The 24,583-nt window shown below is 36.8% G+C and overlaps 1 protein-coding gene across 2 annotated transcripts in view; it reads left to right on the forward strand.

Annotated features, from left to right (window-relative positions):
• Hif1a (hypoxia inducible factor 1 subunit alpha) overlaps positions 1 to 24,104 on the forward strand; it is a 41,074-nt gene extending 16,970 nt beyond the window's left edge. The window contains exons 2-15 of one of the 2 annotated variants that reach the window (XM_051195996.1): positions 2,951 to 3,144; positions 4,467 to 4,612; positions 4,696 to 4,780; positions 6,796 to 6,908; positions 8,293 to 8,495; positions 13,652 to 13,758; positions 15,052 to 15,199; positions 16,916 to 17,136; positions 17,687 to 17,973; positions 18,871 to 18,993; positions 19,113 to 19,558; positions 21,172 to 21,280; positions 22,119 to 22,245; positions 22,744 to 24,104. In XM_051195996.1, the coding sequence (XP_051051953.1) occupies positions 2,951 to 3,144; positions 4,467 to 4,612; positions 4,696 to 4,780; positions 6,796 to 6,908; positions 8,293 to 8,495; positions 13,652 to 13,758; positions 15,052 to 15,199; positions 16,916 to 17,136; positions 17,687 to 17,973; positions 18,871 to 18,993; positions 19,113 to 19,558; positions 21,172 to 21,280; positions 22,119 to 22,245; positions 22,744 to 22,895 (2,461 nt within the window). In that variant the 3' untranslated portion in view covers positions 22,896 to 24,104. The remainder of the gene's footprint in view (positions 1 to 2,950; positions 3,145 to 4,466; positions 4,613 to 4,695; positions 4,781 to 6,795; positions 6,909 to 8,292; positions 8,496 to 13,651; positions 13,759 to 15,051; positions 15,200 to 16,915; positions 17,137 to 17,686; positions 17,974 to 18,870; positions 18,994 to 19,112; positions 19,559 to 21,171; positions 21,281 to 22,118; positions 22,246 to 22,743) is intronic. The other variant, XM_051195997.1, reaches the window with a different exon arrangement.
• Positions 24,105 to 24,583: the final 479 nt, after the last annotated feature.

A 24,583-nucleotide genomic window follows, 5' to 3' on the forward strand; every position in this document is an offset into this window, starting at 1 on the left:
GTCTCAAAGAAAGGAAAGGAAAGAGAACAACTTAATAACTCATGTATTTGTCCAACAGTTACCAGTTATATTTTATGAGTCAAGAACTGTCCTAAGTACTTGGTACGTATTAGTTGAACAGAACAGATAAAAATTCCTGACTATGTAAAAGTAATTACATTTGAGTGTGAGTGTAAGTTTGTGGAGTAGAAAATAAATATTATGAACAAATACACTGATTTCCATTAAGTACTTCTGGGAAAATAGAACAGGGCAAGAGGATCAGAATGGGGGCACTAGTTAGGGAATGTTGTCACAGTGAGAATGTGAGACTGAAACAAGACTTAAAAAAGTGGAAGGGTAAACTTTGTTGGGCATTGGGGAGCTGTGGTCCAGAACAAATAGTGAGACGGTTCTGGAAGGAATGTGAAGTTTTAAAGAACCCTGGAGTTCTGTTGTAGATGACTGAGAGTAGATAGGTTCCGGTTCTGAAACCCTGGAAGCTTTTTCATTTTTTTTTTTTTCCCCCTCGAGTGTTTCATTTAAGTGGCAGTTTTTCGGTAGTTTAGATTGGTTAAGTGGTTTAGAAATGAGAGTAGTTAAGTGTTTAAAGTTACTTACAAGGTTCTCTATACCTAGACTGATTTAATATTTAGGTTGATCACTCATCATCCAGATAGGGTACTGCTGCCACAGCCACCACTGCACACAAATGTAAAAGAGGAAAAGTGTGCCAGGTGTGATGGCATGTGTCTTTAATTCCAGAGCTGTGGAGCAGAGGCAGGTGAATGCCAGCCAGGGATATACAGTGAGACCCTGAAAGGGGGGGGGGGGTGTGCGTGCATGCACATGCACGCAGCGTTTGTTAATGCCAGTGGATCTCCACTATATTCCTTACCCTCCCCCAGAGTAAGAGTATACTAGTTCATTTAGATAAATACCTCCAAGTGGTCTTTTCTTTATAGAATATTTTCATTCTTTCAGAATTTTGTACCTGTATGGAATGTATTTTAATCATACCTACCCCCTATTTGTGACAATTTTCTTAATAGCCCTACTTAAAATCTTATGGTTCTTGAGTCAAACTGCTCTAGAATCAGATGTGTCCAGTCAGTGACCTGTAGATTACATGTACCTGTGTGCTTATGAACGTGGCTAATACAGATAATATTAAACTTACATAAAATTGAAGTTATGGGGTTTTATTGAAATTTTTTGTAGCTCAGTTGCACAGCTGATAACAATGTTGTGTCCCAATGTCAAAAAGCTGGACACATTCACTAAGTGTTTGGATTGAAATTTTTTGTATCACAGTTTAGAATCTAACAAATGTATACATACATTCTTTATCAAACTTTGAAAACTGTATAATGAGAGTCGCTGAGGATTTACTTAAAGTGGTTTCTATGCTTTTAGTTTTCAGCCTCACATTCAAAGGAAGGAGACGTATGTGCTTTCTTCGTAGAGTACAAGAACTGAGTAGAATAAGTTTAATAGATTCTAAGAGCTGCTTTCAATATTTAGCAAATAACTGATCCAATAAGATTGGAGCTTAGGAATAAAATAGAGGCAGCATTCTCTATTAGTAGAGAAGACTGTGGAATAAAAAAGACAAACACCAGAGTCCCTATCCTATTTGCTACACAGTTGCTGTTTTTAATCTGTGGAGCCCCAGTTTCTTTTCATAAAATGGTATAATCTGTTTATAGGTTGTTAATGCTAAGCACCTCGTACAGAGTAATATTTGATCATGGCAGGCTTACAGAAGTAACTAAGAACAGAGCCAGGTTTAGCCTGACATTCAATTCAAGTTAGAAGAGCATGTTGCTAGGCAGGTAAGCAAAGGAAGACAGCTCTGCTAGATATCACTTCTTTTTTAGGCTACCAGCCAGCTCCCAAATCATTACACAGATATTAAGTTACAAATGCCTGTCCTTAGCAGAGGCTCTTATAAATCACCCTGTTTCTCTTCGTCTACTTTTTGCCTCAGGGATTTTTACCTTTCTTTCCTTCTGTATATCTTACTTTCCTGCCTCTCGTGTCTGGCTGGTGACTGCCTGGCCTCTGGCCCTGCTTGTGCTGTCCATCTCTTTCTCCCTCGTTCTCTCCTTATCCTCTTCTTTTGTTCTTTTCTCCTCCTACTTATTCTGCCTGCCAGCCCCACCTATTCCTCCCTTGCCTAGCCATTGGTTGTTCAGCTTTTTATGAGATCAATCTGGTGCCTTAGGCAGGCAAGGTGAAACAGATGTAACATATCTTTACATTGTTAACAAAGGCAGCAGAAACAAATGTGACATGCTCACATAAAGTAATATTCCAAAGCATAAGCAAATCTAACACATTTTTTTTTTTTGCCTAGCTAAAATAATATTTCACAACACAAATCTGACTGTTTTTAGAAGATTCTTCATTGTATTGATGCTTCTGTTACCTACTAGCACTCCCATGGGTTGGTTTTATGATGCATCTTTATTTCTTCTATATTCCTGCATTTATTTGGTATCGATTATGCCAGTAATAGAAAGGAGTGTGTAAGGAAATATGCAGCCTGAAAATGGTAGCTTGTCTTAGCTACTAATGTAAAATCCTATGGTCAGAAAGTAGGTAAGAAAGTATTGATGTCAAAAGAAACTGGCCATGAAATTATATACAATTGCAATTTCTTCTAAGTTATTTAGGGTTTCTCTGTGCTGAGAATACTTTGGAATGACTGTGAGGCATCAGATAGGCTACTGTAAATTTGGAAATGTTTAAAGGGTAGATATCGTAAAAGAATTTATTATGTTTTCAGTGATCCAAAATATGTATAGCTGTCTTATATGAAATTTTGTTTATCTCTCATACAAGTCTTACATAATTCCATGCCTTCTTCTAATCCTCATGTAATACACAGGAAAATGCAAAATTAGTTTTATTCAAGTTAAGACAAACTAATATATACATTCTTGTCTCTTTGTTTTTTCCTGTTAAGTAGGATGAGTTCTGAACGTCGAAAAGAAAAGTCTAGAGATGCAGCGAGATCTCGGAGAAGCAAGGAGTCGGAAGTTTTTTATGAGCTTGCTCATCAGCTGCCACTTCCCCACAACGTGAGCTCACATCTTGATAAAGCTTCTGTTATGAGGCTCACCATCAGTTACCTACGTGTGAGAAAACTTCTGGATGCTGGTGAGTTCTACAAGAATGTAAGAGACCTAAAAATTAGAAATCATTTTAGCAGGGGGCCACAATGCTTTCTTTTAGATTTATTGCATGTATCTGTATGTGTATGTATGCTCACTCACGTGTGTGCATGTTAATGTACTCACGAAGGTGTCTGTGGAGGCCAGAAGAAGGTGTCAGATCCTTTGGAGCCAGAATTACAGGTATTTATGAGCCACCTGATGTGGGTGCTGGAGTTCAAAATACGGTTCTGTTGATTGAGTAGCAAGCATTCATAACTGGCGCCATCTCTCTGGGCCTGCGATGCTGCATATATATAATTAAATTTTTATTGTGTGGGTGAATGTTTCACCTTTGCACTTGTATGCCTCATACTTGCAGAGGCCAGAATAGGATGTCAGATTCCTTGGGACTGGAGTTACAGACAGCTGTGAGTGCTGGGAATTGAACTAAGCTGATCTGAAAGATCAGCCGGTGCTCTTAACTGCTGAACCATCTCTCCAGCATGGTTCCCACACAATGCTTTTTACAAGTACCTTTCAGTATTCTTTCCTCCTTTAATCAAGCTTTGGTTTTCTTTTTGTACTGTAACTTGGTTTGCCCTTTATTTTTAAACCTGCAAATATAACTCTATAGCTCCTAGTACATTATTAGCATGATCAGTGAATAAATATTATAACCCAATGAAATTGTCACTGTTCATCCTCTAGAATATATTCTTTATATTTCCACATGACAGTACCCTTTTTCTTACTAGCTTCCAAAGCTTCATTCAGGCATTTTCAAGGTACTGACCTTTTCCCTCCATTTCCTCCTGTTGTACCTCTCCCCCACCCTCACACACATCTATTTTAAGACAGGATCTCACCATATAACCCTGGCTAATCTGGATCTTGCTATGTACACCAGCCTGCCTTGAAGTCACAGAGATTCACCTCTCCCTTGTTAATGCTGGGTGTCAAATAAGATGTCCCCCCCCCCAGTGATTTGCTTGTTTGCAAATTTATTTTAAATAGTTATATAAAACACCTGAAAAAAAAAACTCATGAAAATATACAGAAATAGATCTGAGGGGCTGGAGAGATGGCTCAGTGGTTAAGAGCACTAATTGCTCTTCCAGAGGACCAGGGTTCAATTCTCCGCACCCACATGACAACTCAATAATGTCTATAACTCCAGTTTCAGGGAATCTGACAGCCCTCACACAGATATACGTGCAAGCAAAACAGCAACACACATAAATTATCAATAATGAATAAATTAGCAAAAATACACAAAGTATCTGAGATAAAGCCTCATTTTGTTTCTTTCCTTTTGTGCCCTTCTAGGTGATCTGGACATTGAAGATGAAATGAAAGCACAGATGAACTGCTTTTACTTAAAAGCCCTGGATGGCTTTGTTATGGTGCTAACGGATGATGGTGACATGATTTACATTTCTGATAACGTGAACAAATACATGGGGTTAACTCAGGTAAAGTCCCCATATATGAGGAGCCCTTTTGGGTACTTTATGATTATATGATCTAGACCTAACTTTTTTTAATGTATTTACAGTTTGAACTAACTGGACACAGTGTGTTTGATTTTACTCATCCATGTGACCATGAGGAAATGAGAGAAATGCTTACACACAGAAATGGTGAGAAGAAAAATCTGTTGTTTGGTTTAATATGACAGGTGATTTTTCAGTCAGATACTGTTACTAATTTTATTTTGTTTCTTGGTAAAGTACTGATTTAAGAGAATGTTATTTTTACATTTAATGTTAATACTGTTCTTTGTTAAAACTGTTATTCTACATTTTAGAAAATTCACAAAAAATGTTTTACAATTCATTGTCACATACAAGTAGACAAAATGGAAAATTAAATAAAAAAAGACACAGTGGCAGTTTGGATTCAGGCTTTCTCAGTGCCCAAAGTTGGGGGTGAGGACCAGGATTTTAAGTGCTTTGACTTCTTAAGTGCTTTTCATTAATTAGAAACTAGTTGGAAGGCCCACATATGGTAGTGCACACCTTTAATCCTAGCATTTTGGAGGCAGATACAGGCAAATCTCTTGAGTTCTTGGCCAACCTGGGTTATGTAGCTAGTTTCAAGCCAGCCGAGGCTACTTAGTGAGACCCGTGTCAAAAGCAAAAGTAATATGTTGTGGATTCTTGCACATTAACAGTGGTAGTAAGAGGCCTGTAACTCTTGAGAGTTTTGTGGAGTACTTGTTGGATTACAGAGGTAGCAGTTAAAGTTTCTTCATGCACAGTATACTGGTCTCTCTTGATTCCCTCTGGTGGGATTGAGTCTCTTCTCTTTGAAAACATTCTTATGTTAAGCCTTTGAGTACTTTACATTGCATTGCTATTGACCATACTGTATCTAATACATGCTTAAAGGCAATGAATCTAATTATTCATCTTTGCATCACTCACAGTATATGCATCCTGAATAACGAGTATTGTTTGAATTTCTCTAAGATTTTAGTTTTATGTACCCTAAAATGTACCCATTTGATATATTTCAATGATTTTTAGTATATTCACAAACAAAAGCCAACTACCACCATACCTTTAATTTTTTTAAAAAAATACTTGTTTTTATTTCATTTCTTTGTTTGTATTGAGATAGGTCTCACTATGTAGGCCTGCCTGACCTAGGACTCCAAGTAGACCAAGTTATCCTTGAACTCATAGATCATAAGACTTCTGCCTCCCAACTGCTGAGATTAAAGTTGTGTGCCTTTATACTCAGCAATTTTAGAAAGTTTTCATTGCCTCATCCATCTCCATATGCCTTTCTCAGTCCTGAGCAACCTCTAATCCACCTTCTCTGGACATTTCATATAAATGAAACATTTGTTTGGAACCACACTGAGCAATTAAAATAGGAAGTCAAGATGCTATTTCAGAGCCATCTGAATGTAATCTTGTTTTTTAGTTATAAGGTTTATTATAGACTAAATAAGACTTGAATTATTTAACTATGCTTTATTTCTGTGACTTTATTTTCATGCTACTAGAGAATCAAACCTAGGCCTTCCATGTATGTGCTAAGGAAGTACTCTTCCAGTGAGCAACATTCCCAATCCCCCTTTCTGTAACTTTAAATTTAAACAAGGTCTTACTGTGTAGCTTAGGTTGGCCTAGAACTCTACATCCTCCTTCCTCAACCTCCTGAAAGTATTGTATCACTATGGCGTGATTTCTATAACTTTTGATAAAACGCTGTCTGGGTTCACACATCCAGGTGCTATTTACTACCAAAAAGTAAGTTGATATTTTTAAAGTTCTATAAATATATTGCTGCTTATTCAAAATTGAATTATCCCATTTGGTAAAGGACATGATTTATTCAATCCTGCAAGGGGGTGTGGCATGCTTATATACTGACAGCATACTTAGGGCAAACTCATACCATTTCCCTATTTTCTTTACACCAGCACAGATGAATAACAGCCATCTAATCATGTAAAGTGCATACTCTGCTCCTGAAATTCAAGGAATCTCTGCAGTCTTACAAACACTGCTTCTGGGTGGAGCTGTCAGACCTAATAAGTGTGTCAGAATGGGTGAACAGGGAGCAAAGATGTCATTTTGAAACTCTTATTGTAATAAGTTTCTACCTTTAGCGATGACAAAATTTTGTTTCTTGCTTTTATTAGGCCCAGTGAAAAAAGGTAAAGAGCAAAACACACAGAGAAGCTTTTTTCTCAGAATGAAATGTACCCTAACTAGCCGGGGGAGAACAATGAACATAAAGTCTGCAACCTGGAAGGTAAGTAAGCTGAGCGGGCACTTGATTTATAGATAAGTCCATGTATGCACTTGCATGTTGCTGGTGTCGAGCTTTCACCGGGAGTGGTGAAAGTGACCCTGGCAACTGAAGCAGAGATCTGCTGAAAGTTTAAATCAGCCTTGTCCACACACAAGTTCTGTGCTAGCCAGGGAAACACAGCAAGCCCTCCCTCAGAAAACAAAACAAACAGTGCCTTTTCTCAACCCTCTAAAAAGAGTTTTAGAGATATGAGAGGGAGCTGGAGAAATGGCTTAGTGGTTAAGAACACGTGCTTGTTCAAGGACCTGGGTTTGGTTCTCAGCTCACAATTGGTTAGCTCACAATCATCTGTAACTCCAATTCCAGGTGATCCAATATCCTTTTCTGACCTCTTCTTCAGGCACCAAGTACACACACATTGCACACAATTACATACAGGCAGAACACTTACACACATAAAAATAAATTTTAATAAAGAATTACAGGGGAAAATTACAATTGTTCCCCTTTTTGTATATTTGTACTTGCATCCAAGTTTATGTAATCTCCATTCAAAACAGTATAGTAATTGGCCAGTTTGAGGTATAAATTAAATTATGGGAAATGTGGTATTTCTGTACCAAACTAATTTAGTCAGTTGGCTTTGGCAAGTAGTATTTAAATCCTGTTTTAGTTTAATTTTCTACTCATCACTGTTTCATTTCCTTGTTCAATACTGAACCATAGTCACCACAACAAAATCAACTATAATAATAAGAGGGGTGAAGAAGACAGCCCAGACTTACACACAAAGGGACTAAAAAAAAAAAAAAAAAAAAAAAAAAAAAAAAGGCTTATTTACTTATTTTTAGTGTGTGTGTGTTTTATTTGGATGTAAGTGTAACAAATGCTTGCAGTGCCTGCAGAGGCCAAAAGAGGGTATTGGATCCATATTCTGTATTATAAGTGATCCCTAGCTTTTGTTTTACATGAATAAATGTTGTGCTTCCATGTATGTCAATGTATACATGCATGCTTGGTGCCTGAAGGAATGAGAAGGCATCAGATCCTCTGGAACTAGAATTACAGGTGGTTGTGAGCTTCCATGTGGGTGCTAGGAATCAAATCTTGGGCCTCTGGGAAACTAGTAAGTACTCTTAACCACTAACTCATCTCTCCAGAACCCCACCCTCACAGTGCTTATTCTTGTATCTTTTTTAAAATAACTATAGTACATCGATTAGATCATAGATGGTGTCATGGGGAAAACTTTTTTTTTTCTTTTAATTTTCAAAGATATGCTTTAATCAAAGTTTGTTAGGTCAAACTTAGCTACTGACCTACATTTCTTTTTCCCTCTTTGGAAAAAAAAAAGACAACTGTTTGTTTTCTTGCTCATACACAGGTGCTTCACTGCACAGGCCATATTCATGTATATGATACCAACAGTAACCAACCTCAGTGTGGGTACAAGAAACCACCCATGACATGCTTGGTGCTGATTTGTGAACCCATTCCTCATCCATCAAATATTGAAATTCCTTTAGATAGCAAGACTTTTCTCAGTCGACACAGCCTGGATATGAAATTTTCTTACTGTGATGAAAGGTAAATAATTCTATTTTATACTTTTAAAATTTAAATTTCTCTGTAGCTTTTTAATACTATAGTTAAAAACTTAATGGTACACTGCGTGTGTTCATGAAACTGAATATAAAGATGCATCCTGGAACACAAAAACATAAGATTAGCTTTATAAATTCATACAAATCTATTAAGATGAGATTCTCAGCTAGATCTGGTTATCTGGTGGCACACTCCTGTAATCTGAGCAACTGGGAGACTTGCAGGAGGAATGGGAATTCAAAGTCTGCTGTCTAACAAAAATACGTCAAGGGCTAGGGATGTAAGTTAGCAGTGGATCACTTGTTGAAGCATTCAAAAGGCATTGAGTTCATTCCTTGGTATACAAAAATCACAACATTAAAGCCTGCTTAAATTGAGAATGTAAATTTCAAAGCCTAAGTAGACTAGGCAACAACATTTTTAACCTATATGTTTTCCTTGAGCACCTTCAATTTCACCCACAGTTCCTGTCACCATTTCCCAAATCTGTTACTACCTGTGTGTAATTGCCAACTTGATATTTCTGTCTAGATCTTTTTCTGTATAATGAAGTAAATACATGTGTTCCTGAACTGCACCACTACTGTTCCCAAACAGCAGCATGACAGATCTCTAAATATTGTAAATACATTGTTCAACTGTCTCTCCCCATCATTCTATCTACCTTTATGCTCCTGTCATGGAATTCTTTACTTCATTACCTTTGGCCTGAGATATTACCACAAACTTGTGAGCTGCATTTCCACCAACAGATTTGTGCCCTTTTACTCTTACATCCATTGTGCCCAAAGAGGGCTTCCCAAGGTGATGATCAGATTATACCAGTTTCTTGTTAGAAATGCATCAGTTGCTTCTTGTAGTAGGTGGGAAGATTTTTATTTATTAAAAGATGCTGTACATTGTGGATGTGATGGCTTATGTCCATGATCTCAATACTTGGGAGACTGAGACAGGAGAGTCACCAAAAGTTCAAAAGCCTGGACTACATATAAACTCTAGTCTAGTCAGGACTGTGTAGTCTGTCTCAAAGGGGGGGGGGGGGAGATGTGCAAAGTATTTACAGTATGGTCCCTTCTCAGTTCTCCAGATTAATCAGGAGGTAGGAGAATCACTCATCTAGATATGGTCCCAACCACTTATAACTAAGAGTTCCATGCTTTTTTAAGGTCTAGTGTCTTTGTACTCACTCACCTTCTAACAGCATCTTCTTAGGCAGCATTCTTTGTATGTGCTTCTGCCATAATGTTCAATCTATTGCTGTCTTATTGGTCTCTTTTTGCTACAAGCTGTGTAGCCTGTGATTAGAGGCATAGATTCTGTAGCTAACTGAAATTCTGATGCTGGTGCCTATGGTGCCTAGATCATAATGAGCATATCAGTTTTTCTTTTACATTGTTTTTTTTTGTTTGGTTTTGGGTTTTTTTTTTTTTTTTTTTTTTTTTTTGAGACAGTCTGTATGCCCTTGACTGTCCTGAAACTCACTCACTGTCATAGACCAGGCTAGTCTCCAAATCAGAGGCCTCTCCCAAGTGTTATATTAAAGGTGTGTACCATCACACCCAGCAAATACATAGCTTTCCTACTCCTGACTTGAGATAGTTATGTAAGGATTTTATCAAAACATTACTTTTAAGTTCTTAGCATTTAAACAAAGAAACATTGACAGCACTAAAATCATGCTTGGCTTGGAGGTTTGGTACTTAACTGATGTAAAACTGGCAATCCTAATCTAGAAGGGTCAGACCTCAAAAATCTACTGTGAGACATTAGGTGTTTGTTGTATGTCCAGTACACTTATTACTTTAATAGAAGGAAGAGAAAGGCGAAGAACTATTTTATGGTGTTTATTGCCACCATGTGAAAGTATGGTGGAAGTGACATTCCCGTCCTCTTTGTTTTGAACTTGTGTAGCAGAGGATAGGGCAGTGTGGGGATAAAGAAAAGCAAAGGAGTTCTATCAGAAAATGTACACGATGACCATGACATCAGTTAAAAGACTAAAAGCTTAAAAAGAACTCACACAAGGAGGCTCTTGTTTTGGATAAATTTTTTTTCTAGGTATTTGAGTCTATAAACCAAAAAAAAACAAAGCATAGGAAAAAAAATGACTCAATTTTAAGAAAGTTTTACAACACATTTCTAACTTCCAGGACCACTAGGACAGCAGGTAAAAGCACTTGCCATCAACCCTAACAATCTGAATGCAGCCTCTGGGACCCATGTGGTGGTAGAAGTAGAGAACTGGCTCCCCTTTGTTCTATGGCACACACATGCACACTCACACAAAGCAAATAAAATGTAATGACATCCAGACTATCCACAGATAACTTTTTATTTTAACTTAGTAATGTCATTTGGCACATTTATTTGAGGATTTGCTGTGTTCATAGAAATAGTGTTTCCTTAAAAAAAAAAAAAAAGAAAGAAATGGTGTTTCCTTCCCTTAAGATGCATATCGTGAATGAATGACAAATTATATAGTTGCTTAGAACACAAGCTTCCTAATCCAATAAAAAGTATTAAGGATTGGAGAGGTAACTGGTACAGTACTTTCGTGGTGTGTGCAAGATTACCCACCACTAAAACAAAATAATTCAGTTTTCTGGATCTCTTGCCACTTTTGGTACTGAAATTCTGTGTAGTTCTCTAAACTTAAGTCTATTTTTTCTTGTGTCCTCCAGCATACACAAAATCAGCCTGCCAAGAAAACTGGTGTTTCTATTTTAATTTCTCAGTATCCTACGCTTCAGCAGTTAACATTCCTGGGATTAGAAAAACTCATTAGTTGATGTGTGGTGGAGTCAAAGTATCCTAAAACTCAGTGAACATAATCTTCATTTATCTGACCCTCTTGCCTACATCTCTTGAATCCTTTCCCTCCTTTGCCTGTACCATCCACACCAGACTCATTACCACCTATCCCATGCATTTATTTTTGTGCTATAACTTCTTCCTGAGTAGATTTTGCAAACTTCTCTTTGCTACTCGTCTACACTGAATTTATACATAACCTTGAAGACTCTCTCACCTTCTCTTGGACAAGGAGTGTAGTTCCTCTGATTCTTAGAACAGGTGCCTATCACTGTGCTTACCACCCTCTTTCTTAAATGGTGTGGCAAATATAACAGAAGATTGCCCACAGGTTAGGTTTTTTTCATTGCATGTTCACGTCTAGAACAATGCCAGAAACAAATATTTAAATAAAAAGTATTTCATTATGTTGGCATTTTATTTATGTGTGTAAAACTATGTAAGAGCAATTCAAATAATTTTTAGGGCTAGTGCACTGCCATACTCAGTGGTGGAGTGTGTGAGTGCATGTATGTGGGCTTATGTGGGTCACAGCACAAAGGTAGAGGTCAGAAGGAGTTCTCCTTTGTTCATTCTCACCTTCCACCATGTGGGTCCCAGAGACTAAAATGATGCTGCCAGGTTTGGTAGTAGGTGCTTTACCTGCTGGCCCATTTTAATGGTGCTGGATTCTAGAAATGTGATAAAGGTTTTCTTAAAATCGGGCAATTTTTTTTTTTTTTTTTTTTTTTTTTTCTGTCTTGATCCTAAGGGGTTATAGAGCAAGAAATTCCTCAAAAGCATTTAAAACAGAAAACTAGTACACACAAGGTCCTTGATTCCATCACCACCAGCACCAAAATGGGGGAGGGCCTTTGTCTAGCATTTTTGAACCCCAGTACCAGTGGGTCATGGCCCCTCTGAGGATTGACAGGGGCCTAAGACCATTGGAAAACACAGATATTTACATTATGATTCATAAAAGTAGCAAAATTACAGTTATGAAGTAGCAATGAAAATAATTTTATGATTTTGGGATCACCACAACATAAGGAAATATATTAAAGCAGTAGGAAAGTTGAAAATCACTGCTCTAGATCCAATCCCTACTACCCTACTACCATGCTGGGATAGAGGAGAAAACATTTATTTTTAAAGCATATTTTAGTTTCCTTTATAATGCTGCCATCTAGTGTTGATGTATTTTGGTTTATCTCTTTTTGAAGAAGTGAGAGTTTGAATTATGCTTCAGTAAATCTGTTTTCTTGGTTTTAGAGTAAATGGTAGATCTTAAACTGTGACAGCACAAGCTATATTATTTAACATACTGTTATGAACAAGGATACCTTGCTTAAAATTAGGTGTTTGCTTTTTGGACATATGAGTATCTTTTACCTCGGTTTGTTTATTCATTGTTTCTTTTTTTAAGTCCTTTGAAATGTAAGCTGAGAAGTCTTAACACTTGGTTCATGTTTGTTCCCAGAAAGACTTCAGTGGAAAATGTTTGTAATTGGCTTAATGTGACAAGGACAGCCTTGTCTTTCTCATAAAATGGATCCTCTTGGTTTCCAGACTGATACAGGGAGTCACCTCAAGTTTCTACCCCAAAGGAACTGCCAGGGACCAGGCAGGCTACTTAAATCCATTTTCAGCCCATTTTCTTTTAGATGCCATTATTTCATCAGAAATTCTCTTAGTTTTAGGAAATTAATATGGAAACCAAGTAAAAGAGTTATTTTTACTTTCCATTTAGTATGGATGTCCTTGGCTTAATGATAGTAAAATTTTATAGTTGATATTAAAGTGAGGCCTTGCCACATGCCTAAAAGTGACTGAATGAAAAATAAACAGCTATAGATTTGCATTGTATTTTAAGATAATATGACTATCTTTGGAATTTTTATCATTTAATTTAACATCATTAAGATTTATTAATACCCTGCTTTGATACCAACAGTATATATAATGAAATGTGTTTTTAAAAAATAGGCCATGAGTTTGGGTAAAAGGGGTGAGACAAATATCAAGGGTGGATCTAAGTGACATTATACTAAGTATAGAATTGAGTTTTTGTTTGGTTTGTTTTGGGTTTTTTTTTTTTTTTTTTTTTTTTTTTTTTTTTTTTCCCTTCTTTCTGAGACAGGGTATCTCTGTATAGCCTTTCCTGTCCTGGAACTCTCTCAGTAAACCAGACTGGCCTTGAATCCACAGAGATCCACCTGTTTCTGCTTCCAAAGTTCTGGGATTAAAGGCATGCACTACCACCACCACCTAGCTAAAGTATAGAATAGTTAAGTGTTAGTTCTAAACTTACTAAGAAAAAATAATCTTTTTTTATATATATATAGAATTACTGAGTTGATGGGTTATGAGCCAGAAGAACTTTTGGGACGCTCAATTTATGAATATTATCATGCTTTGGACTCTGATCATCTGACCAAAACTCATCATGACAGTAAGTACAGTAGAGGAACTCAAGGAGATAGTATATTATTGCTTAAGTCCTATGGTCTGTACTGTTTGTACCTCCAACTTTCTAGTTAAAATTACCACCCAGTCTCCTTAGACCAAGAACATCCTACAACCCCTTCATAAGACGTCTTGATCATGAAATTAAAGTGTCCCATAAAAGTAATATTATAGATTATCTAGCCTACAACATATGTACTGAAATCTGGTTGGTCAATAAGAAGTCACAAAGTGTTTGTTCATGAACTGATGAATGGTATTAGTATACACATGTGATAACACCTAGTATATATACACACTCTTGATATATACTAGGTTTCTGAATTTTACTTAAATGAATCTATAATACCAAAGTAAGTTAAATGTCACAATTTCTCACTTGCCTGTTTAATCTGAACCTAAACATGACTCCCAATATGATTGAGGGTACTGAATATCACTTGAATTACAGGGTATGCCTAAGTTGTAGTTAGAGCATAGATACTCACAGAACAATGGCATCATCGAGATTGAGTTACTACATTCTCCTAAGTTAGTAATTATTTTAGACTGCATGAATTGCCAGAAGGCTACAGTATGACATGCATTTATATATTCAAATGTTCTGAGTATAATTTTTTACAGTGATTTTGCTCTCTGATACTTAAGGAAATGGTGGTACTATTTTTCTTTCTTTCTTTCTTTTTTTTTTTTTTTTAATCTGAGATAGGGTTTCACTGTGTAGCTGGCCTTCAACTCACAGAGATCCTCCTGCCTCTGGCTCCCTTGTGCTGGGATAAAAGGTGCATGCCACCACTGCCACTGGCTCCATTTTCTTAAATGTACACTGTGATCAGTCCCTAGTCTGACACTTTGATGGTAAGTCATTAAAGGAACTGCGGCTACCCTGTCCCTTACTCCTGGCTTTCATCTTTTACAGTAAGATAGGAGTTTTCTTTGGGGTTTATTTTCAGGTATGTTTGGCCTTTATCAGTTAAAACAACCACAACTATTTATTTAAATATCTCTCCCTTTAAAAAAACAAAAAAAAAACAACAACAACAACAACAACACCAATGGTCCAGTCAGGCATGGTAGTATAGCCTTTACCCCCTCCCCCACCCCCGCACTGGGGAGGTGGAGGCAGGCAGGTCTCTGGGTGTGAGGCCAGCCTGATCTACATAAAGGCTTCATAGAGCAACCCTGAACTAAAAAGAAAGAAAACCCAACAATCGGCATTCAATACTTTTTTTATTGAAAATTTAGTTATGTTTTCTTTTCTATCCTTTCTTATCCCTAGTGTTTACTAAAGGACAAGTCACCACAGGACAGTACAGGATGCTTGCCAAAAGAGGTGGATATGTCTGGGTTGAAACTCAAGCAACTGTCATATATAATACAAAGAACTCTCAGCCACAATGCATTGTGTGTGTGAACTACGTTGTGAGGTAAGATTGGGAAGAGATACTTTTTACATTTATGTGCCTTTACTAAGAAGAGAAAATGATTAAAACTGAGTTTTATTTTCTTCTACTGGATTATTTATACTGCTGCCCACCTTTCCAAACCAGCTATTCTGGTGATCCTGCAAAAGAATATCATGTTTTTAAATCAGTCTGTGGATCTGTTTTCCTGGTAGTTCTGTTTTAAACAGCTACTATCCTGAGGCCAAGAAGATTCTGTGAAGGTTAAATGACTCTCTTCTAGGAAGGCTCTATGACAGGCTGTGTGTGAAGTAGGATTTTTGTTATAGTCATGAACTCTTAAGTTATTTCAGTAGGCTTTGCCCCATTCAGTCACTCTTCACATTACCAAAACATTCTAATTTAATTGCCAGGCAGAGCTCTCTAGTGTGGATAGTTCATTTTCCTATGTTCTATGCCCTTTACCTTCTTTTTTTCTGCCTCACTGAGTAGGCTTGGCTGGCCTAACTGTAGACCAGACCAGCCTTGAATTTTCAGCTGCCCTTTGTAGGACTGTATGGCTGTGCCAGCCGTCTCCAGCACAACTTTCACAGATGCTACCAAAATCCAGGTTACCTGTCTTATGAAGGCTTTGGCCATTGTTTTTGTTCTTACAACTTCTAGTTTTCTGTTGTTTCTTTAGGGGGATATTTTTGGTGCTAGGATCAAACTCCATGCCTTACCACTTTAGTTACAAAAAATCACCTGAGTCCCAAAGAGTGATTTTTGCCTGTATATAAAACTATTCTTCCTCTCCAAGTCTACCTCATGATTGTTACTTGAGCTCAAATTCCAGCTTGTTCACCTTTCTATGAAACATCCTTTCTCCATTTTAGGACTGATCACAGTGTATTGTGATCTTATCCATTTCACATTGGATATAAACTCCTGGAAGGCAAGGGTTGTATATGTCAGTCTTTGTATTCTTAGTTCATTTCATATATTGAACATGTAATGTGTTAGCTAAAAGTACCCTGATGCCAGACATGAAGCTGAGTGGTTATTCATCATCCCTTCTCCTCTTCTTTCCTATCTTATGAATGACATTGCTATATTATTTCCACCAAGAAAATATGATGTCCCTCATAAAGACTGTGGTCATTATCATTATATTGTAAGATCGTCATTAGACCAAGTCCTCTGTGTTAATGCTGGAGTAATTTGTGCATTAGCACAAATGTCTTACTCTGCTTGTATCATGAGTGTTCTTGTCACCACTATTCTCAAAGAGTGTTTCAGTTCAAATAAGTTGAATATTTTAATTAGTGAATTTCATTTAAATTTTTATTTTCACATTGGTGTGGGGTTTTTTGTTTTGTTTCAAGACAAAGTTTCTCTGTGTAGCTTTGTAGACCAGGCTGGCATTGAACTCACAGAAATCCACCTGTCTCTGCCTCCCAAGTGCTGGGATTAAAAGGCATGTGCCACCACTGCCCAGCTTCATATTGGTGTTTTAAAACAATATACAGTTCTCAGTAGTAGAATGCTTGCCCAGTGTGTAAAGGTCTTGGGCTCAATCATCAGCCCTGGGGGGGGGAAGAAATGTGGCAAATATGCATGACAGATTATCCATCTTAAGGAATGTTAAAATGCTTTTTTATATAAAGCATAATTTAAGAGACAAGATCATTTCATAGTCCCCCTTAACCATCACCGTGTCAAGTGCTAATTTACAAATACTAATCTCTCCTTTTTTGACAGTGGTATTATTCAGCACGACTTGATTTTCTCCCTTCAACAAACAGAATGTGTCCTCAAACCAGTTGAATCTTCAGATATGAAAATGACTCAGCTGTTCACCAAAGTTGAATCGGACGATACAAGCTGCCTCTTTGATAAGCTTAAGAAAGAACCTGATGCTCTAACCCTGCTGGCCCCAGCTGCTGGGGACACAATCATATCTCTGGACTTTGGCAGCAATGGTGGGTGCTCAGTTAGTCTGTCCACCTCTTCAGCTGTGTGCTGCTTCCTCTCCCAGTTCAGCTTACTGTCATGGCTTATACATTTGCATGATGCTTATAGTTTCAAAAGTATTGTGTAATATATTTGTTTCTGAAATTTCATAGCCTTCCTGCTTTTATTTTTGTGTTCTGTTGGGAATTGCAGTTCAGAGTATTCTGAAGGTACCCTCCAATACCCTCCCTGCCACCCTACTGCACCATTCAGTAGAGTTAAAATGTAGTAGGTGTAATTAGGTAAATGCTGAAGGATTAGCAAAGCACTTATGCCATAAAGCAAAGATGAAAAATGAAAAATGTTATTTCATATTAGGCTAAGTTTTAGTATATAATGAGGTTGGGAATGCACAACCTAGGAGTTGTCAGTGGTGGACAAAAAAGATAACTCAGACTTAATGGTCATGCTGTTCCAGGTAGAGAAGACTGAATCACAAATCTTTTATAAAAGGTAGAAAATATCTATAACTGCTAAAATTCTGGTGTTCTCTAGAATGATAGAATTTTTCCTCTGCAGACACAGAAACTGAAGACCAACAACTTGAAGATGTTCCATTATATAATGATGTAATGTTCCCCTCCTCTAATGAAAAAATAACAAATATAAATCTGGCAATGTCTCCATTACCTGCCTCTGAAACTCCAAAGCCACTTCGAAGTAGTGCTGATCCTGCACTGAATCAAGAAGTAGCATTAAAATTAGAGCCAAGTCCAGAGTCACTGGAACTTTCTTTTACCATGCCCCAGATTCAAGATCAGCCTGCAAGTCCTTCTGATGGAAGCACTAGACAAAGTTCACCTGAGGTGGGTACCATGAGGAAAGAAAGGTCAAGGATAAATATGCCTGGTATTGATAGCTTTCAAAACCCAATAGAAGTGTTTTTTTAATATCTAGGTTGGACCAGGGCTGAAAGTGTCACCAACAGCTGTTTCCAAATCTAGAACGATAAAGTTTCAGAGCTTTCTGCTATTAACACTGTGCTTGGGAGCAGGGGAGCTTAGATCTTACCTTTGTAACTTGGTTATTGAAACACAAATAAGTCTAGATTCTATATTAAACTGTTAGGACTTAAAGTTGGCAGGTGTAAGTTAAGCAATATGGCATCTCAAACCCTTTTGGAGAATATACTATTTACTTTGATGATTTGTCCAACATGGAAGTATTTGATTCATTTTGTCGTTGATCTAATGAAAAATGAGCAAAAGCAAACTACACTTGTATACCAAGCTACAGTATTTTTATTGAAATTCTTATCCTAACCTGATTGAGTAGGCATTTAAGATTCCAGTGGAAATATCTAGTTACTAAATTGGATAGTTAGGTACCATTATAGGACTTGAATTGTTTGGTGAATTTTATTCTTTAGAATAAACAAGTTTGTGGTGGGAGGATGTTGGTTGGTTGGTCTTGTTTTGTTTGTTTGTTTGTTTGTTTTGAGACAGGGTCTCACTATGTAGCCCTTTCTGGCCTGGAGCTCACTTTGTAGACCAGGCTGACCTCAAACTTACAGATTGTTCTGCTTCTGCCTCCCAAGTGCTGGGATTAGAGGTGTGCTCCACCACAGCCTCCTAAACAAATCTTTCAATCGTAGTTTTTATAGTTAGGTAAAGCTTTATAATATCTATGTGTCTGAAACTTATTAACAAGAAAACCTAGGGACTTCTTCAGGAAAAAGTAAACACTCCTAACTCTTTTCACAGCCTAACAGTCCCAGTGAATATTGTTTTGATGTCGATAGTGATATGGTCAATGTATTCAAGTTGGAACTGGTCGAAAAACTGTTTGCTGAAGACACAGAAGCAAAGAATCCATTTTCAACTCAGGTATGTTGCCTCATTTATTTTGTATTTTATTAATTTTTAGCCCGAAGTGACTGGATTTAACTTGTGTTTCTTTTATAAGATGTAGTCATTATAAAACTCTTGTATTTATTGTTTGAAAGGACACTGACTTAGATCTGGAGATGCTGGCCCCCTACATCCCGATGGATGATGATTTCCAGTTGCGCTCCTTTGATCAGTTGTCACCATTAGAGAGCAGTTCCTCAAGCCCTCCGAGTGTAAACACAGTGACAGTGTTCCAGCAGAGCCAGCTACAGAAACCTACCGTTCCTGCCACCGCCACAAATGCCACCACCACCACCACCGCCGCCACTGCCACTGATGAATTAAAAACAGTGACGGAGGACAATATAGAAGACATTAAAATACTGATTGCATCTCCATCTTCTACTCATGTACCTCAAGAAACCACAGCTGCTACAGCATCAACCTACAGTGCTCCTCACAGTCGGACGGCCTCACCAGACAGAGCAGTAAAGAGAGTCAGAGAGCAGGCAGAGAAAGCCCATCCAAGGAGCCCTAACGTATCTGTCACTTTGAGTCACAGGTATTTATTTGGAACATAGTTCTTCTGTCATGTTCTAGTACATGGGTGACATTAAATGATTTCTAAACATACAGCCATCTTTCTGACATGTACTCTAAGGAATATCATAAAGTTACCTATATCAGTTGTCCAAATGTAGAAGGTCAGAAGGATGTCTTCCAACACCTCTAAAACTAAGTCCAGCCAGTAAGTTATAACTGCTAGGTGTTTATACCTAAAGAAAAGCCCTTCACCTAAATGGTTCTTTTCCCATCCCAGACTGAGAATGGTGGTGTTTAGTCCTCACTGGTAAATAGGAATATTTACAGGTCTTCTTTTTAAAATCTTATACATAATTTCCAGCCTTAAACTTACTGTTATTCTTCATAGTTTTGTGTTATCATTATTATAAAGCAAATAAGTTTTTTTAGATCTACCAAAAGTCCTAGAATGTCTTACAATATTGTCTCTATGTAATGAAGCAATGTTTGAGCAAATATTTAGAATTTCTGTATATAATATGAAATGGTATTTGGTGTGTTTTAAATTTGAAGCTGTACCTACAGGAAAGTAGTTTTTACTAATTAGTGGGAAGAAAATGATTCCTTCTGTTCTGTGCCTAGACAAAGCAAGCTGCCTCTCTGATAGCAGAAGAAAGAACTCTGCTGTGACTGGGTGGACCTTTGTTCCCCCTTATCACCTGAAGTGCTAGGATATAGGCCTGCCATTTTCTTGAGCTAGGACAAACACTTGTGACTTTAGATGAATTCAGTATTTTCAGTTGGATATAGTAATATATGCCTTTAGTCCAGGCTCTCAGGCAACTGAGTCAGGAGAATTACATGCTTAAGACCAAGGCTGAGTGCTGCTACACACACACACACACACACACACACACACACACACACACCACATAAGTAGATATAACAGAAGTACAACCAAAGATGATATTTACATGATAGACTGAATTCTATACTTACACAAAAATTTAAACCAGCTTGCTTATATACTACATGGTTTATAAATATTAAAATTAAAAACCCACATTTATAGAAGTTAGTCACATATGACTTAGCCATTTGACTTTCTATTGGAAAACCAAAGCAAATACAAGAAGTTTAATTGAATTCATAATAATTCATTGTTGACTAATGTTTCAGATACAGCAACTCAGATATATTGGTCAGTACTGAGGCCTGACCAGTAGAGTGCAAAGGTTACTGTGGAGAAATAGGTATATGAAGGACTGGCATTTACTTCCATTGCTACAATTAATCAGCAGTGGGACTTAGAGCAAACTACCTAACTGGCTTCAGTTTCTCATTTGCAAAATGGTTACAAAGTATCTGTCATATCCATCCTTGAGATTAAAATGAATGTAAGTTTTCTTTGGTTGTTTTGTTTTTGAGGCAGGTTCTCACTTTGTATATAGTACAGGCTAACCATAACTTGAAATGTAGCCAGGTTGGATTCAAACAGGGAATTTAGGTGTGTAACTCTGCATGAAGCTAAAACAGTTATAAATTAAATACTATACAAAAATGTATGTCATCTTGTATTTCAGTAGTCCCCAAAATATGAGTTCACTGAACAATAGTGGTCTTATATAGAATGGTTGCTTTTTTCTTTTCCAGAAATACTGTTTCTGAGGAAGAATTAAACCCAAAGATAATAGCTTTGCAGAATGCCCAGAGAAAACGAAAAATGGAACACGATGGCTCCCTTTTTCAAGCAGCAGGAATTGTAAGTGTGAGTGGTGTATTGTCTTCCAAATAAATATTAGAGTTGTATTTTCAAACGCTATCATGGAGCTTTTTTAAAAAATTTAAATTTAATGAATAAATTCTGGTGTGAAAAACCCAAACAGCAGATAAACTTAGAGGAAGAAGTGAAGTTTGCCCATTACTCCACCCTCAGTTTCCCCGCCAATCTCATTTTCTTCTCAGTATATTTTCCTTATCACCAAAGCACTGGGGCTAGAGATGGCTCAGTAGTCAAGAGACTGCTTCTCCAAAGAACCCAAGTTCAAATCCCAGCACCCACTGGTGAACTGTGGTAGCATCTTGCTTTGCCAGTGAACTTGTGGTGGCCACACCCAGTAAGCATGGCTTCAGGTGTCCAGATGTGACCCTTTATAAGAAGATGCAGTCTCATGTGACCACCACCAGCAGGTTCACTGACAAAGCAAGATGCCACTATAGTGGGTCACAGCCCTCTGCAACTCCAGTTCTAGCAAATCCAATTCAATCTTCTGACCTCTGTTGGCAGCAGACACAAAATAAAAATAAATCTAAAATACTTTTAAAAGAAGCACTATGTTTTAGGGATTTGAGGCTAGCTTATGGTCAGAACAGATTGACTGGAAAGTATTTAAAAACACATTAGCAATAATGGGGAGGAAATAGCTTCATAATACTATTTTAAGAATAAATAAAAGGTTGTTACGTTAATATAAGAAAAATTTAAATTCTAGAGCATTGTTTAAGAAACTGGCTTACAGGTTGCTATTAAATGTATACTGACTGCAAAGTTTTTTATTGTAAACAATTCACCATACTAAATATTAACTGTTCTTTTTTAGGGAACATTATTGCAGCAGCCAGGTGACCGTGCTCCTACTACGGCACTCTCTTGGAAACGTGTGAAAGGGTGCATATCCAATGAACAGAATGGAATGGAGCAGAAGACAATTATTTTAATTCCTTCTGGTTAGCTTATTCTTTCTGTTCTTAATCAGCACAAGAGAACGTTTAAATGAGATTTTAGGAGTCCCCTGCAAAGTTTTGGTTCCTTAGGAAGATTAAAAAGTGGCTGGGTGGTGGTTGCACATGCCTTTAATCCCAGCACTTGGAAGATAGAGGCAGATGAATCTCTGTGAATTCCAGGCCAGCCTGATCTACATAGTGAGAACTAGACTAGTAAGGACTAGAAATACAAAGTGTGACCCTGTCTCCAAAAAAAAAAGGATGGAAAGATAGCATTTTGTCTGCTGGCTGAAATTGAAATCCAGGGATTAGGCATTTCAGAGCACACTCTATAAACATCCTGACAGCAGAAATTAACTTAATTACACTTACTGAGGGCTTGTCCCATAGGCTTAAAAAAAAAAAAAAAAATTCCAGAAATGTAATTTATTTTACCCAATTCCTCCTGCAAATAGGTGTTTAATCAATGTAATGATACATATGTATCTTTTTGATTTTCAGATTTAGCATGTAGGCTGCTGGGACAGTCGATGGATGAGAGTGGATTACCACAGCTGACCAGTTATGATTGTGAAGTTAATGCTCCCATACAAGGCAGCAGAAACCTACTGCAGGGTGAAGAATTACTCAGAGCTTTGGATCAAGTTAACTGAGCTTTTCATAATCTCATTCCTTTTGATTATTTCTCTTTTTGTTCAGTTATTGTTGTTGTTTGTTCGGGTTTTTTGTTTCTGTTGGTTATTTTTTGAACACCGGTGGCTCAGCAGTCTATTTATATTTTCTATATCTAATTTTAGAAGCCTGGCTACAACACTGCACAAACTCAGATAGTTTAGTTTTAATCCCCTTTCTACTTAATTTTCATTAATGCTCTTTTTAATGTTCTTTTAATGCCAGATCACATTTCCTCAGTATTTTCACCATTGCATTGTAGTAGTGTCATTTAAAATGCACCTTTTTATTTATTTATTTTTGGTGAGGGAGTTTGTCCCTTATTGAATTATTTTTAATGAAATGCCAATATAATTTTTTAAGAAGGCAGTAAATCTTCATCATGATCATAGGCAGTTGAAAATTTTTTACTCGTTTTTTTCATGTTTTACATGAAAATAATGCTTTGCCAGCAGTATATGGTAGCCACAATTGCACAATATATTTTCTTAAAAATACCAGCAGTTACTCATGCAATATATTCTGCATTTATAAAACTAGTTTGTAAGAAGAAATTTTTTTTGGCCTATGAAATTGTTAAGCCTGGATCATGACACTGTTGATCTTATAATGATTCTTAAACAGTATGGTTTCTTTATATGGGTAAAGCCATTTACATGATATAGAGAGATATGCATATATCTGAAAGGTATGTGGCATTTATTTGGATAAAATTCTCAATTCAGAGAAATTATCTGATGTTTCTTTAGTTACTTTACCAATCCAAAAAAAAAAAAATAAACCCACTCCCCTATGTAGTTGTGGAAGCTTATGCTAATATTGTGTAATTAATATTAAACATAAATGTTCTGCCCACCCTGTTGGTGTAAAGACATTTTGAGCATACTGTAAACAAAAAAAAAAATCATGAATTGTTAGTTAAATTGCCTAGTATGCTAATTTGTTCAAAATAAGATGTTTGGTTTTATGCACTTTGTCGCTATTAACATCTTTTTTTTATATAGATTTCAATAATTGAGTGATTTTTTTTTTTTAGAAGCATTATTTTAGGAATATAGAGTTGTCATAGTAAACATCTTGTTTTTTCTATGTACATTGTATAAATTTTTCATTCCCTTGTTCTTTGTGGTTGGGTCTAACACTAACTGTACTGTTTTGTTACATCAAATAAACATCTTTTGTGGACCAGGCCCCCATGGGTCAGCTTTTATGATTAAATAACATTTGTTTCAACATTTCCAGGTCATAAAATGATTTCCCCCAAATTTAAATTCTTTATAAAAGTTACATTGTACATTTCTACATTCATTATTGCTATTATCTAATGTATGATGTGTTCCCAAATGTCACATTAAGTAATGACAAATCATAATATTGCACTGTAAAGAGAAATTTTTTTTTTTAGAAATTTTCCATCATAGTCTATTAAAATGTAAAACACAAAACTTCAGTATTTTCAGTATGAATGGAATACATGAAACAAATCATGAGAATCATTATTATATGCTTTTGCAAGGGCTCCAGGCTTCTCTACATTCCTAATCAACTAAAGCAAAGCTGAAATAAGATAGTTCCCCAAGCTCTAAGTGGCAGGTCAAAGACTCTTACATGTTAGAACACTACTTTGTTGGTTTGGTACGGGTACATGGCACATTATAATGCAGACGCA

Source organism: Phodopus roborovskii, unplaced genomic scaffold, assembly GCF_943737965.1.
Source record: "Phodopus roborovskii unplaced genomic scaffold, PHOROB, whole genome shotgun sequence".
NCBI lineage: Eukaryota > Metazoa > Chordata > Mammalia > Rodentia > Cricetidae > Phodopus > Phodopus roborovskii.